The 15,965-nt window shown below is 41.2% G+C and overlaps 1 protein-coding gene and 1 long non-coding RNA gene across 2 annotated transcripts in view; both read right to left on the reverse strand.

The window, feature by feature from the left end:
• LOC132538121 (uncharacterized) overlaps positions 1-15,965 on the reverse strand; it is a 350,189-nt gene that overhangs the window by 121,702 nt on the left and 212,522 nt on the right. The window lies entirely within an intron of this gene.
• A2ML1 (alpha-2-macroglobulin like 1) overlaps positions 10,741-15,965 on the reverse strand; it is a 67,026-nt gene continuing 61,801 nt past the window's right edge. The window contains exons 34-36 of the mRNA XM_007537629.2: positions 14,633-14,735; positions 13,941-13,982; positions 10,741-11,086 (exon numbers count right to left, since the gene is read on the reverse strand). Coding sequence (XP_007537691.1) covers positions 13,942-13,982; positions 14,633-14,735 — 144 coding nt within the window. The 3' untranslated portion in view covers positions 10,741-11,086; position 13,941. The remainder of the gene's footprint in view (positions 11,087-13,940; positions 13,983-14,632; positions 14,736-15,965) is intronic.

Below are 15,965 nucleotides of genomic sequence, written 5' to 3' on the forward strand. Positions count from 1 at the left end.
AACACATGAAAAAATGCTTCAAGTCTCTGATTGTCAGAGAAATGCAAATCAAGACAACAATGACATATCACTTCACTCCTGTGAGAATGTCATACATCAGAAAAGGTAACAGCAGCAAGTGTTGGAGAGGTGAGGGGTCAAAGGAACCCTCCTACACTGCTGGTGGGAATGTCAATTGGGCCAACCTCTGTGGAGAATAGTCTGGAGAACTCTCAGAAGGCTAGAAATGGACGTACCCTATGATCCTGCAATTCCTCTCCTGGGGATAGACCCTAAGGAACCCAACACATCCATCCAAAAAGATCTGTGTACACATATGTTCTTGGCAGCACAATTTGTAATAGCCAAAACCTGGAAGCAACCCAGGTGTCCAACAACAGAGGAGTGGCTGAGCAAGTTGTGGTATATATACACAATGGAATACTACTCAGCTGCAAAAAATGATGACTTTACCGTTTTCAGCCGATCTTGGATGGACCTTGAAAAATTCATGTTGAGTGAAAAAGTTAGAAACAGAAGGATGAATATGGGATGATCTCACTCTCAGGCTGAACTTGAAAAACAAGATCAGAAAAGAAAACAGAAGTAGAACCTGAACTGAAATTGGTGTATCGCACCAAAGTAAAAGACTCTGGTGTGGGTTGGTGGGGAGAATACAGGTCCAAGAAGGATCACAGAGGACCTAGTGGGGCTTGTAGTGTTATATGGGAAACTGGAGAATGTTATGCATGTACAAACTATTGTACTTACTGTTGAATGTAAAACATTAATTTCCCAATGGAAAAAAAAAAAGAATTTTATAAAGATAACACAGCAGAATCCTACCATGCTTGCATGTCTGAGACTCTAGAGGTTTCAGCTTCAATCTTGATGTCACCAAATGCCAGAGTGGGGCAGTGTTCTGATCTCTCTCTGTTTCTCCCATGAGAATAAATAAGTAAATTTTTAGCCTATATATTGGATAGAGACAGCCAGATATTGAGAGGAAGGGGGAGATAGAGAAGGAGAGAGACAGAGAGACACCTAGAGCCCTGCTTCACCACTAGTAAAGCTTTCCCCGAAGGTGGGGACTGGGTTCTTGAACTCTGATCCCTAAGCACTATAACATGTGTACTTAACCAGTGCACCAACACCCAGCCCCAATAAGTGTTTTTTTTTAAGTCAAAATAAACTTTGAAATATTTTTTAGAGTTTTATTTTAGTATTTTAAAAATATTTCTTTATCATTTTTTAATCTGATAAAGATACATTGTGAAGGGAAGGGAGAGAGACACCTGCAGCACTGCATTTCTCACGAAGCTTCCTCTCTGCAGGTGGGGATCAGGGACTTGAAACTAGGTGCTTGCACATAATAATTTATAAGCTTAAATGGGTGTGCCACTACCCAACCCTCTATAGTATTTTTTGTTATCTTTTTATTAGATTTTTTAATATTTATTTATTTATTCCCTCTTGTTGCCCTTGTCCTTTTATTGTTGTAGTTATTGATGTCTTCATTGTTGTATAGGACAGAGAATGTCTTCGTTGTTGGATAAGACAGAGAGAAATGGAGAGAGGAGGGGAAGACAGAGAGCAGGAGAGAAATATAGACACCTGCAGATCTGCTTCACCTCTTGTGAAGCGACTCCCCTGCAGGTGGGGAGCCAGGGGTTTGAACCGGAATCCTTAAGCCGGTCCTTGCACTTTGCGCCATGTGCACTTAACCTGCTGCGCTACCGCCCGACTCCCCCCTCTATAGTATTTTTAAAAAATGTTTATTTAAAAAAATACCCCCCCCCCAAATTGTTTGTTTTGGGTGGGGGAAATACCACAATGGTTAAGCAAAAAGACTTCCATGCCTGATGCTCCAAAGTCCCAGGTTCAGTCCCTCACATTATCATAAACCAGAGTTGAGTGTCTCTAGTGTCTCTCTGTCTATCTTTTTCTCAAATTAAAATAAATAAAAGATATTTAAAATGAAATAAATATATATTTAAATAAAATAAATATATTTTAATAGATTTATTTTATTTTTTACTTATGAGAGAGTTTCAAATGAGAGAGAGGAGAGAAAGAAGCCAGAGTACTCTGTTTACTGGGGATTGAACCAGTTGAGCCATTACTCCAGAAAAAGAAAAAGAATGAAAAAGAAAAAAGAGAATTTCATAGAAGTGAAATGATTAAGATTTCCTTGGGAGTCGGGTGGTAGCACAGCAGGTTAAGCACAGGTGGCGCAAAGCACAAGGACCAGCATAAGGGTCCTGGTTTGAACCCCTGGCTCCCCAACTGCTGAGGAGTTGCTTCACAGTGGTTGAAGCAAGTCTGAAAGGTGTCTATCTTTCTCTCCCCCTCTCTGTCTTCTCCTCCTCTCTCCATTTCTCTCTGTCTTATCCAACAATGACATCAATAACAACAATAACAACAATAACTACAATAAAACAAGGGCAACAAAAGGGAATGAACAAATAAATAAATGTTAAAAAAATTTTTTTTTCCTTGACCCTGACATGACTCAGAATTTTAATGTTGGGTAATCCCAAACTCTCTTGCCACTGTGTTTCTCATTATAAGGTTTGAGGCAGAAAGGAAGACACCTACCAACTATTGGGTGGACTAAACTAATTGGGTCAACAAGTCTTTGTGTAGCCAGCATATGTTGTTAGTTCTCAGGTAAAATGGTCTAGAATGGAATTACTGGGTCTAATGAAATAATCTGGGCTCTGCCAATGACCAGGCAGTGTTGTGCTCCATTGGAATGCAAAGGTTATCCAGATGCTCAGGAGGATGGATGTTCTTCACAGCTGTATTAACAATTCTTAGGTTGTCCTTTTGCTGTGGCTTCATAGAGTCCAGTGTACAAGGAGAGAGACCCAGATAACTTCAGAAACATGACAGGAAATTGAAGAACCGTATCTTAACCAATACACTGAAAAAAAAAAGTTCCTGTAGTTAAAAGTTTTAGTACTTCAAAATGATCTGGGAAGATAGGAGTCTTTGGCTGGGAGGTGGGGTTACTGCACAGATGACATCCTCTAACAGGACCAAGTGAGCGCAGTTTTCACTGAACACCTCAGGCTTCAGTTCTAGAAGGATTCCTCACAATGAGCAGAGGGGAGAGTGAACTTCGAAAAGAGAACTCTTCCTGAAGACCAAGGCTCAGCTGACTGTTTGCTGCAGGCAATTACTGTCCAGCTTGTCCTGTAGGTACCCTATTGAGAACTGTCAGAGGGGAGGAGAGCACTTCTCTCAAATTTATTTAAAATTTTTTATTATCTTTATTTATTGGGTATATATAGTCAGAAATCAAGAGGTAAGGAGTGATAGAAAGGAAGAGACACAGAGACAACTGTAGCTCTGCTTCACCACTCACAAAAACTTCCCCTGCAGGTGGGGACTGGTGGATCCAACATGGGTCCTTGTGCTTTATAACAGGTGTGCTCAACCAGGTTTGGCACCACCCAGTTCTCAAATTTATACAAGCACTATTGTAAACACAGATTATTTCTCAAAAGACATACAAGGAACTGAGTGTTATCGATACCCATCCAGTTTACTGTGTACATTACCTTGACTTTACAATGACTTTAGGGGCTGGGTGGTTCAACCCCCTGCCCTCCACCTGCAGGGTTTTGAGTGGTGAAGCAGGTTTGCAGATGTCTCTCTCTCACTCTATTTTCCCTTTGCTCTCAGTAAATAAATAAATAAATAAATAAATAAAAATTTAAAAAGAAACAATGTTAAAAATGATATAATACTAGTATTCCATGGTCCGGGAGGTGGTGCAGTGATAAAGCTTCGGACTCTCAAGCATGAGGTCCCGGGTTCAATCCCCAGCAGCACACGTGCCAGAGTGATGTCTGGTTCTTTCTCTCTCCTCCTATCTTTCTCATAAATAAATAAAATATTTAAAAAATATATTAGTATTCCAGGAAGACTTTTGTCCAGAAAATAGAAGCTACAGACATGGTATTGTTCATTTCTGAATTTTCCAGGGGATTTTAAAAAATTTAAACTTCTCCACTTTTTCACAGACAGTTATTAAATGATTATCCAGTCTTTAAAATTTTTCACAAAATTCAACTTGCAGTAGCTACCACTGTAAATCATTATCCATCTTAACCCCCTCCACTGAAAGACCTGAGCTAAGCCAGACAAAAAGCTTATAAATATCGTGAGCGGTTTCACCTCCTGCAGAAGGCTAAGGCTCCTTCAAGGCAGTGTGCTGTCTCACCACGGTTTCAATAGACCTGCCCTTGTTTCATCAATAGGTGTGTAGGCAATATTTTCAATGAGCCAGCTTCTAACGGCACTTAATAATGATCACTTTTGAGACAGAAACTAGGAGAAAAGAGGTGAAAGGTGTCTTTCGTATGCTTGAACTTTTACCAGGACATCTAACCTTCTCCAAAATAAATGATAAAACCAAACGAGATAAAATCAAAGTACAGGGAGTTGGGCGGTAGCGCAGCGGGTTAAACGCACGTTGTACAAAGTGCAAGGACCGCTTAAAAATGCCTGTTTGACCCCGGCTCCCCACCTGCAGGGAAGTCGCTTCACAGGTGGTGAAGCAGGTCCGCAGGTGTCTGTCTTTCTCTCCCCCTCTCTGTCTTCCCCTCCTCTCTCCATTTCTCCCTGTCCTATCCAACAACGACTACAACAATAAAAATTTTTTTAAAAAGAAAGAAAAGTATAGTAGACACCATTATGTACTTCCCTCTCTGGCCACAAGGCGTCACTGCCTTGCCTGGTTAGAGCTGGTTCCACTCTTTGGGATGGAGAAGGAGCTTGTTACTTGGCAGGGTAAAAACCATCACTCTTGGATGCATGTCCAGGGTATCTCCTCACAACAGCTAATACTGTCTAAATGCTATTTTAATCATGATATTTTAATCACACTTCTTTTTAAAAATGCCATCTATGTGTTTATTTATTTTTTGTATAGAGAGAAAAATTGAGAGGGAAGGGGGGCACAGAGGGAGAGTGTAACCTGCCACTCATGTAGCTTTCTGACTGCAGATGGTGACAAAGGAGCCTGAACCTGTGTCCTTGTGCATTAGAACCTGTACACTTAATCAGGTGCACTACCACCTGGCCTACTGAATATGGGATGATCTCACTCTCAGGCCTAAGTTGAAAAACAAGATCTGAAAAGAAAACAGAAGTAGAACCTGAACTGGAATTGGCGTATTGCACCGCAGTAAAAGACTCTGGGGTGGGTGGGTGGGGGAGAATACAGGTCCAAGAAGGATGACAGAGGACCTAGTGGGGCTTGTGTTGTTATATGGAAAACTAGGACATGTTATGCATGTACAAACTATTGTATTTACTGTTGAATGTAAAACATTAATTCCCCAATAAAGAAATTAAAAAAAAAAAAAACAATCTCTTGGGGCCAAGCAGTGGCACAATGGATAAGGGATAAGAACCTAGGTTCAAACATTTGATTTCCACCTGTAGGGGGAAAGCTTCACAAATAGTATAGCAGTATTGCAAATCTCTCTCTTTATCTCTCCCTATCTTTCTTCCCTCTCAATTTCTTTCTATTTCTAGCAAAACAACAACAAATACCAAACAAAATAAAAGTAAATAAAACCAATCTCCTGATGACCAAATACAAGTTGAAATATTGTCACTTTTTGTAGGTGAACTATCATTTTTTTAAAAGATATTTTATGTTTATTTATTCTGTTTTGTTGCCCTTGTTGTTTTCTTATTGTTGTTGTAGTTATTGATGTCGTTGTTGGATAGGACAGGGAGAAATGGAGAAAGGAGGGGAAGACAGAAAGGGAGAGAGAAAGACACCTGCAGACCTGCTTCACCGCCTGTGAAGCGACTCCCTTGCAGGTAGGGAGCCGGGGGCTCGAACCGCATCCTTAACAGGTCCTTTCGCTTGGCGCCATGTGCGCTTAACCCGTCGCGCTACCACCCAACTTCCACGTGAACTATCTTAATGCAAGTTTGTATTTGAAGTCATGCTTTACAGTTCTTTCAACAAAACTGAAGGAAGACATAATCAATTTGATCATTAAGAATCCTTGGAGGGAGTCGGGCTGTAGCGCAGCGGGTTAAGCGCAGGTGGCGCAAAGCACAAGGACCGGCATATGGATCCCGGTTCGAACCCCGGCTCCCCACCTGCAGGGGAGTCGCTTCACAGGCGGTGAAGCAGGTCTGCAGGTGTCTTTCTCTCCTCCTCTCTGTCTTCCCCTCCTCTCTCCATTTCTCTCTGTCCTATCCAACAACGACAACAACAATAATAACTACAACAATAAAACAACAAGGGCAACAAAAGGGAATAAATAAATAAAATAAATATTAAAAAAAAAAAAAAAAGAAGAAACCTTGGAGGGAGTCGGGCGGTAACGCAGCGGGTTAAGTACATGTGGTGCAAAGCTCAAGGACTGGCGTGAGGATCCCAGATCCAGCCCCCGGCTCCCAACCTGCAGGGGAGTCCCTTCACAGGTTGTGAAGCAGGTCTGCAGGTGTCTATCTTTCTCTCCTCCTCCTTTTTATTTTATTTTTTTATTTTTTTTTATTTAAGAAAGAATTAACAAAACCATAGGGTAGGAGGGGTTCCTCCTCCTTTTTAAAAAAAATTTTTAAATTATCTTTATGTATTTGTTGTATAGAGACAGCCAGATATCAATAGGGAAGGGGGTGATAGAGAGGGAGAGAGACAGAGAGACACCTGCAGCACTGCTTCACCACTCGCAAAGCTTTCCCCATAGAGGTGGGGACCAGGGGCTCGAACCGCGGTCCTTGCACATTGTAACATGTCCTTGCACATTGTAACATGTGTGCTTAACCAGGTGTGCCACCACCTGGCCTCTCTCTACTCCTTCTGTCTTCCCCTCCTCTCTCCATTTCTCTCTGTTCTATCCAACAACGACGACATCAATAACAACAACAACTACAACAACAAGGGCAACAAAAGGGAATAAATAAATAAATATTAAAAAAAAAAACTTTAGACAGGGTAGTAGCGCAGCGGGTTAAGCGCACGTGGCCCGGAGCACAAGGTTAGGCCTAAGGATCCCTGTTCGAGCCCCTGTCTCCCCACCTGCAGGGAAGTCGATTCACAGGTGGTGAAGCAGGTCTGCAGGTGTCTATCTTTTCCTTCTCCTCTCTTCATTTCTCTGTCCTATCTAACAACGATCAATAACTACAACAATAAAAAAAACACAAAACAAGGGCAACAAAAGGGAAGAAAAAAAAGAATCTTGGACAAAGAAGTACTTGGGGACCAGGCAGTGGTGCACCTGGTTGAGCTTAAATATTACTGTGCACAAGTACCCAGATTTGAGCCTCTGCTCCCCTCCTACAGGGAGGAAGCTTCATGAGTGGTGAAGCAGTGCTGCAGCTCTTGCTCTCTCTCCTTATCAGTCTTTCCCCTCTGAACTTCTCTCTGTCCTATCAAATAGAAAGGGGAAAATGACTGCCAGGAGCAGTGGATTTGTAGTGTAGGCACTTCTTCTTCTTCTTCTTCTTCTTCTTCTTCTTCTTCTTCTTCTTCTTCTTCTTCTTCTTCTTCTTCTTCTTCTTCTCCTCCTCCTTCTTCTCCTTCTTCTCCTTCTTCTTCTTCTTCTTTTCCTCCCTCCTCCTCCTCCTCCTCCTCCTCCTCCTCCTCCTCCTCCTCCTCCTCCTCCTCCTCCTTCTTCTTCTTCTAGTGTTTGCCCTTCTTCCGTAGCCAGTCAACAGGTCAGGTTGAAAGCTGTCAGGAGCTGCTTGTTGCTGGCTTTGAAAGTGACTGGGATCCATGTGGATTCAGTCGGCTAGGAAGGATCGTCAGTTTCCCCAATGAATGGGTACTCACGGGATGCACCACGAGAAGGTCGATCCAATGCATCCCAAGTGTAGGCACTGAGCCCCAGTGATACCCCTGTGGCAAAAAAAAAAAAAATTGGGCAAGGACTAGGTGGTGGCATCCTTGGTAGGGGGAAATCTTCAAGAGCAGTGAAGCACTACTGCAGGTGTCTCTGTTTTCCCTTCTACCTCACCCTTCCCACTCAATTTTACTCTCTCCCTCTCTCTCTTTTTAAATATTTTATTTATTAATTAATGAGAAAGATAGAAGGAGAGAGAAAGAGAGAAAGATCCAGACATGATTCTGGCACATTTTTCTGCTGGGGATTGAATTCAGGACCCCATGCTTGAGAGTCCAGTGCTTTATCCAATGTGCCACCTCCCATACTGCAATTTCACTGTCTCTATCCAAAGAAGAAGAAGAAGAAGACGAAGACGAAGAAGAAGGAGAAGGAGAAGGAGAAGGAGAAGGAGAAGGAGAAGGAGAAGGAGAAGGAGAAGGAGAAGAAGAAGAAGAAGAAGAAGGAGAGGGAAGACAAGGGTGGGGGGGACAATCACCATTGGACAGACTGGGTGGTGGCACACCTGGCTAAATGCATGTGTTACTATATACAGGACACAGGTTCAAACTCCTGGTACCTGTAGGGGAAAAGCTTCATGAGTGGTGAAGCAGTGTTGCAGGTGTCTCTCCCTCTGTTGCCCTTCCCTCTCAATTTCTCGTTGTCCTATCAAATAAAATAAATAAATCAAACTTTAAAAAGAATCACAGAGGACCTAGTGGGGGTCCTATTGTTATATGGAAAACAGGGAAATGTTATGCATGTACAAACTATTGTATTTACTGTTGAATGTAAAAAATTAATTCCCCAATAAAGAAATTAAAAAAATCACTAGACAATGGGAACAAATGATCTACAACTACCCACAACAGTATCAATGACTATCATAAATACTATTGAAGGAAAGAAGCCTGGATAAACTGTGCATACTAGGGCGGAGGGTAGATATCCTAATGGTTATGCAAAGAGACTCTCATGCCTGAGGCTCCAAAGTCCCAGGTTCAATCCCCTGCACCACCATAAGCCAGAGCTGAACAGTGCTCTGGTTAAAAATAATAAAATAAGATAACTTAAAATAAAATAAAATAAACCTGTGCATACTAACGTTTTCCCCCCAAAGCCCTGCTCTGACTAATGGTGTTGCTCCGGATTGAACTTGGTATGTCACAGTCTCATACACTAAAGTCTTTTTGCATAACCATTATGCCATCTCCCTAGCCCAGCAGTGCGCACATACACACACACATGCACACGCACACGCACACGCACACACACACACAATTTGCCTTCAGAGTTGTGGCTAGGGCTTGTTGCCAACATGACTCCATCATTTGCAGTAGCCATTTTTCATCTTTTTTATTATTTTTTTTTAATAGAGGTGAGAGAAAGAGAAAGACAGAGAGGGAGAGAGAAACTGAGAGGAAGAAAGACATCTGCAGCATGGCTCATGAAACTTCCTCCCTACAGGTGGGATTCAGGGGTTCGTACCCAGGTCCTAGAATGTGGTAACGTGTGCTTAACCATGTGAGTTACCATCAAATACTACAGTCTTGTTTTTTCTAGATTAAAAGTACATGCCAATTTAATCTATGATCTTTGAAGTTAGTATTTGTTTTCCTCATTGACCAACCAGACCTTGACAAGAACCCTCAGTCTAGGCTGGTTGGGTGATATCATCAAGCGCTCAAGTTCTGTTTACCTCTCAGGGCTCATCTTTAGCATATGATTTCCTCCCTATATTCTTTTTTAAAGTTAATATTTATTAATTTAAAATAAGATAGAGACAGAGAGAAATTGAAAGGGAGGGGGGAGATAGAGAGAAAGAGAGACTCCTGCAGACCAACTTCACTGCTCATGAAGCTTCCCCCCTACAGGTGGGGAGTGGGACTTGAACCTTGACCTTGAGCATGGTAATGTGTGAACTCAACCAGGTGTGCCACTGCCTGGTTCCCTGAACACAACTTCTAAATTAGAATTTTTCTTTTCTTTCTTCTTTTCTTTCTTTCTCTTTCTTTCTTTCTCTCTCTCTCTCTCTCTTTCTTTCTTTCTTTCTTTCTTTTTAAAGAATTTGTTTATTTATTCATGAGAAAGACAGGAGGAGAGGGAGAAAGAACCAGACATTACTTTGGAACATGTGCTGCCGGGGACTGAACTCGGAACTTCTTGGTTAAGAATGCAGTGCTTTATCCACTGCACCTCCTCCCGGACCACCTTAATTAGAATTCTTTATTCCAAGTTCTCAATGTGATTCTTTGACAAGTCTGGGAGAAAAAGAAAAAGTATAAAGAAAAAGCCCAAATATATGGTTTTTGTTTTGTTTTGTTTTTGTATGTTTGTTTTTCCCCACCAGAACACTGCCCAGCTCTGGTTTATGGTGGTGCTTAAAATTGAACCTGGAACACTGAAGTCTTTTTTGCATAATCGTTATGCTGTCTCCCCTAACCTGTTATGGACATATCCAAGGAACAGCTCCGAGTGTTACTGCTCCAGGGTGCAGCAGATCCAAAGGAGGAGACAGAGGCTAAGGCGGAGTGGAGGGCAGGGAGATACTTTATTACATTAACAGGTTACAAGCCAATTCCTACCATATCTGTACAAGCTTGTTCTTAGCACCCAGCTTTTATCAGTTGCAAATTGGGCGTGGCACAAGCTGATTGGTTAGAAACAGTGTCCACCAAGGTGCTGACAATAAAGGTGAGAGCAGGTTGGCTACCATCAGAGCCCACCACTGGGATGCTGGAATGTAGAACTGGGCGTCTACCAGGAGCCTATAGATTTCTCATTTCAAACCCAATCAACATCTTTAAAATAAAATATTAAAATATCTACAGACATGCATAAAGAAATAAGGATGCAGATTTTTCTTCTCAAAGTAATAATTTTATTATTGTTGTTGTTATTTTTAGTCTATCCCCCCAAAGCCCTAAATTCCATCTTTCTTTTGCTGTAGCCTCTAGGAAGACATTCTTATCTTCCCTGGATCACAGACTAAGCCACGTCCCCTCCCACAGTGATCTTCCCCTTGCAATTCCTTTGTGTGATTATTCTTGCTCCGTCTCCCCCAGGGCTTTATTCCCACACCTATACATCTGCCAGGGGGTAGAAAGTAACTGAGATTCAGGCCCACTCCCTGTTCAGTTAGGGAAAGCAAAGGATTTGACTGAAATTGATTATGCTCGTTAAGGGGCAGAAGAACATTGTCCAGTAATGTCATAGAAGAATAATTTAGTTCTTTTCCAGCTTCTATCCTGGGGGAAAAATAACAAAAACAAAAACAGAAGACACTGTGATAATTGTTGTAGAGGAGCTTTATCTTATCTAGAACAACAACAACAACAAAAATCCCCCACAACCTCCTGAAACCTGATCAGGTCATAGTTAGCTCAGAGAAGTAGACTCTGGAAATCTTTACTTTTGATTTAGGATTGTCATGTACAAAGACAGGATAACATAAAACAATTAGAGAAAAAGCCATCGGTTTTCAATCTGACATAAAAACACTGTTTTAAAATATCACATAGAATACTTTGTGTCGGGAGTCAGGCGGTAGTGCAGTGGGTTAAGTGCATGTGGCAAGGACCAGGTTGGAGCCCCGGGCTCCCCACCTGCAGAGGAGTTGTTTCACAAGTGGTGAAGCAGGTCTGCAGGTGTCTATCTTTCTCTTCCGCTCTCTGTCTTCCCTCCTCTCTCCATTTCTCTCTGTCCTGTCTAACAATGACATCAGTAACAACAACAATAATAATGACAACAATAAAAACACCCCACCTGCAGGGGAGTCGCTTCACAAGTGGTGAAGTAGGTCTGCAGGTGTCTATCTCTCTCTCCCCCTCTCTGTCTTCCCCTCCTCTCTCCATTTCTCTCTGTCCTATCCAACAATGATGACATCAATAACAACAATAATAATTATAACAAGGGCACCAAAAGGGAATAAATAAATATTTTTTAAAAGAATAAAAAAACAACAAGGGCAACAAAAAGGAAAATAAATAAATAAATAGATAGATAAATAAAAGAATCCTTTGTGTCAATGTCACTATTCTTTTTTATTTTATTTTATTTTTTAAAATATTTATTTATTCCCTTTTGTTGCCCTTGTTTTATTGTTGTAGTTATTATTATTGTTGTTATTGATGTCATTGTTGTTGGATAGGACAGAGAGAAATGGAGAGAGGAGGGGAAGACAGAGAGGGGGAGAGAAAGAGAGACACCTGCAGACCTGCTTCACCGCCTGTGAAGCAACTCCCTTGCAGATGGGGAGCCAGGGGCTTGAACCGGGATCCTTAAGCCGGTCCACGTGCTTTGCGCCACCTGCGCTTAACCCGCTGCACTACAGCCTGACTCCCTCTTTTTTATTTCTTTTCTGGTGTTCACTATTATACTTTCTTCTCTTCTCTTCCTTCCTTTCCCTTCCTTCTTTCCTTCCTTCCTTCCTTCCTTCCTATTGCTCTTTTTTTTTTTTTTTTCAAATAGAGACAAGCAGAAAGAGAATGAAACAACAGTGATATGGGAGGTGATGCAGTTTTGGATAAAGCACAAAATTCTCAAGTGTGAGATCCTGAGTTTAATCACTGGCAGCATATGAGAGTGATGCCTGGTTTTTCTTTCTCTGCCTATCTTCTTCATGAATAAATAAATAAAAATATAAAAAGAAAAGGAAAGAAGGAAGGAAGAAAAAGAGACTGAAATAGCACTGAAGCTTCCTTCAGTGAGCTGGGCACTGGGCTTGTACCTGGGTCTTGAATATGCAAAGCAACACACTATCCAATAGCCCAGGAGGTGGTTCAGGGGATAAATCTTTGAACTGGACTTTTCCTTCTTTCTGTCTTTCTACCTCTCTTCCTTCCTTCCTTCCTTTCTTTCTTTCTCCTTTCTGTCTTTCTTTCTAATTTTGTATTTACTTATTTTAATGAGAGAGATAAAGAGAGACCCAGAGCACGTTCAGCTGTGGCTTATGGTGGTGCAGGTTTAAGAGTCTTTTGTAAACTATTATGCTATCTTCCCCCTCCCCAAAGCTTTGACTTTCAAGCATGAGTTTGAGCCCTGGCATAGCATGTATCAAAGGTTTTCTCTCTCCTCTCATAAATATTTTTATATATTTTATTTATTTTTTTAATGAGTGAGAGATACAGAGAGACAGCGAGACCAGAGCACTGGCTCAGTTCTGGTTTATGGTGGTACTAGGGCTTGAACGTGGGGCCTTCTGCATAATCATATGCTATCTCCCCAGCCTAGATATAATTTTAAAGAGCTATCCACATACTATCTAAGTGAACTATTTCACCAGTGTAATATTACTATATTATTACAATTATCATTTTTAAGATAGTGGCAGAGGGTGCCAAGTGGTGATACACTTGGTTGAGTGCACATATTATCATGTGCAAGGACCCTGGTTTAATAAGCCTTCATGAGCAGTGAAGTTGTGCTGCAGTATCTCTCTCCCTTTCTATATTCCCCTTTCTTCTCAATTTCTGTCTCTATCAAATAAGTAAATTAATTAAATTAAGTATTTAAAAAGTAGAAGCAGAGAGAGTAAAAGAGACAATAGCACTGAAACGTCCTCCAGTATGGTGCAGGGCCTGGACTGGAACATAGGTCATAAGCATGGCAAAGAAGCACACTAGCCTGTGCTATTTCACTCACCCAGGACACTCCCTTAAAAAAAAAAAAATCCCAGGGGTCTGGTAAAGTGAACACATTACAGTACACAAGGAGCTGGGTTCAAGCTCTGTAGGTGCAAAGCTTCACGAGTGGTGAAGCAGGGCTGCAGGTGCCTCTCTCTCTCCCTATCTCTCCCTCCTCTTCCCCTCTAAATTTCTCTCTATCCAGTAATAAATAAATAAAAAAGATTTTTTAAAAGCTTACAAAAGGCAATAATACTAACTCAGAAGATGTTTCCCTCGACTTAAATACTACCACTCTCTGGTCCAGCAGGAAGAGCAGCGGCTCTCTCAAGCATGCATGAGGTGCTGAACTTGATTGCCGGCATCACATATGCCAAAGTAAAACTCCGGTTCTCTCTCTCTTTCATAAATAAATAAGCATTAAAAGAAATACTACCATCCTTCTACAAAAGCCCACCCTTCTCTCTCTTGGACTCACCTCATTCACATGGATCAGAATATTGGATTGTTGCCTGTTCATCTGTAAAATAAGATGACATATCTTATTATAGTGTAGATCTCACACACTGAGAGAACATATACTTCAGAATAGCTACTGCCTCTGCTCTTTCTAGAGAATTCTTACAGGTTGTGAACATATCCGGAATTACAGGAAGCATCAAACACTAACAATATGCACACCAGGGGATAGTTTTAGCTGTAGCAAAAAAATATTAATAGCTAGCTCTTAGAGAACAATGGTCCACATTGTTCTTTTGGTCTGTGAACCGTACTATATAAAATATATTTAATGTAAAAGACTTTCAAAAAGACTAATTGAATTAAAATGTTTTTGATTAGCTCATGGAGTTTAGGAAGGGATATATATATATATGTATATATATATATATATGCAATTTATATATAATCAATTATTGATTATTTATCTATGTATTTTACATGGAGACAAAAAAGGCAGAGAGGCAGAGAGAGAGTGGAAGAGACCAGAGCACAGAAGTTTCCTTCAATGTGGTGGGGGTGGGGCTTGAACCTAGATTTTGGCACTTACATGCCAAAGCAGCTCACTATCCAAGTGAGCTATTTTGCAGCCCAGGAAGGGATATTTACAAAAATTAAGAGTGATCTGAAGAATGGGACAGAATTATGTTGGAAGTAAGTCCCCAACCTGACCTGGTAAGTAATAGTCATAGACTTTGATGGCTGCTGGTTTCAAGTTGGTGACCAATACACTTTGGCTGATGGTGAAGGTATAGTTCCGAGTTTCCTTGCTGAGCTGTGGAGAAGCCAGGCAAAACATCACATTCAAAGATTAAAGTAACAATAATGCTGTACGTAATATGGAGTTAAGAGATCCTAGGTGTTTTTTTATTTTTTTCCTTTGCCTCCAGGGTTATCGCTGGGGCTCAGTGCTTGCACTATGAATCCACTGCTTTTGGAGGCTATTTTTTCCTTTTTCTTGCCCTTGTTGTTTATCGTTGTTGTTATATTATTATTATTGTTATTGCTCTCATTGTAGTTGGATAGAACAGAGAGAAATGGAGAGAGGAGGGGAAGAAAGAAAGGGGGAGAGAAAGCTAGACACCTGTAGACCTGCTTCACCGCCTAAGAAGAGATCCCCCCCTCCCCCGCATGTGGGGAGATCGGGGCTCCAGCCAGGATTCTTACTCAGGTCTTTGGGCTTTGCACCATGTACGCTTAACCCGTGTCGCTACTGCCTGGCCCCCTACCCTAGGTGTTTTATTACAGTTTCAGAAGCCCTTTGACCTCTCCGTTCTGCCCCACTCTGAGGGACAGTGTCACCTGCTGATTCCTACCTTTCTTATTAGGATTTATTTATTTATTTATTACCTTTTGTTGTCCTTATTTTATTGTTGTAGTTATTGTTGTGATTGATATCGTTGTTATTGTATAGGACAGAGAGAAATGGAGAAAGGAGGGAAAGATAGAGAGGGGGAGAGAAAGATAGACACCTGTAGAACTGCTTCACCGCCTGTGAAGAGACTCCCCTGCAGGTGGGGAGCCGGGGCTCGAACCAGGATCCTTAGGCTGGTCCTTGCGCTTAACCTGCTGAGCTACCTACCGCCTGACTCCCAATCTAATTATTTTTATTTGTGAAATATGGTTGTTTCTTAGAATTAGTGTACTAAAATATAGTATTCACTGTCATTGTTTAAGATATTTAAGTTTTTTTTTCCTAGTTTCTAATACAATATAGATGTCACCAGATGTAACCCATCATACGTATTAAGTGTACATTGTTAACTACTGTTCTTATTCACTATTTAGTTACCATAAAGATTTCCTTCCTGGGTGGGAATTGAGCATAATGGTTATGCAAAGAGATTCTCATGCCTGAGGCTCCGAAATCCCAAGTTCAATATCCCTGCTCCCATCACCATAAACCAGAGCTGAGCAGTGCTTTGATAAAAATAAAAAAAGATTTCCTTCCTTTCCCCCACCCACTTTTTTTTTCTTTGATAGAGACAAAGCCAGAGAGTGAAAG

Source organism: Erinaceus europaeus, chromosome 4 (genome assembly GCF_950295315.1).
Source record: "Erinaceus europaeus chromosome 4, mEriEur2.1, whole genome shotgun sequence".
In the NCBI taxonomy this organism is placed as follows: Eukaryota; Metazoa; Chordata; class Mammalia; order Eulipotyphla; family Erinaceidae; genus Erinaceus; species Erinaceus europaeus.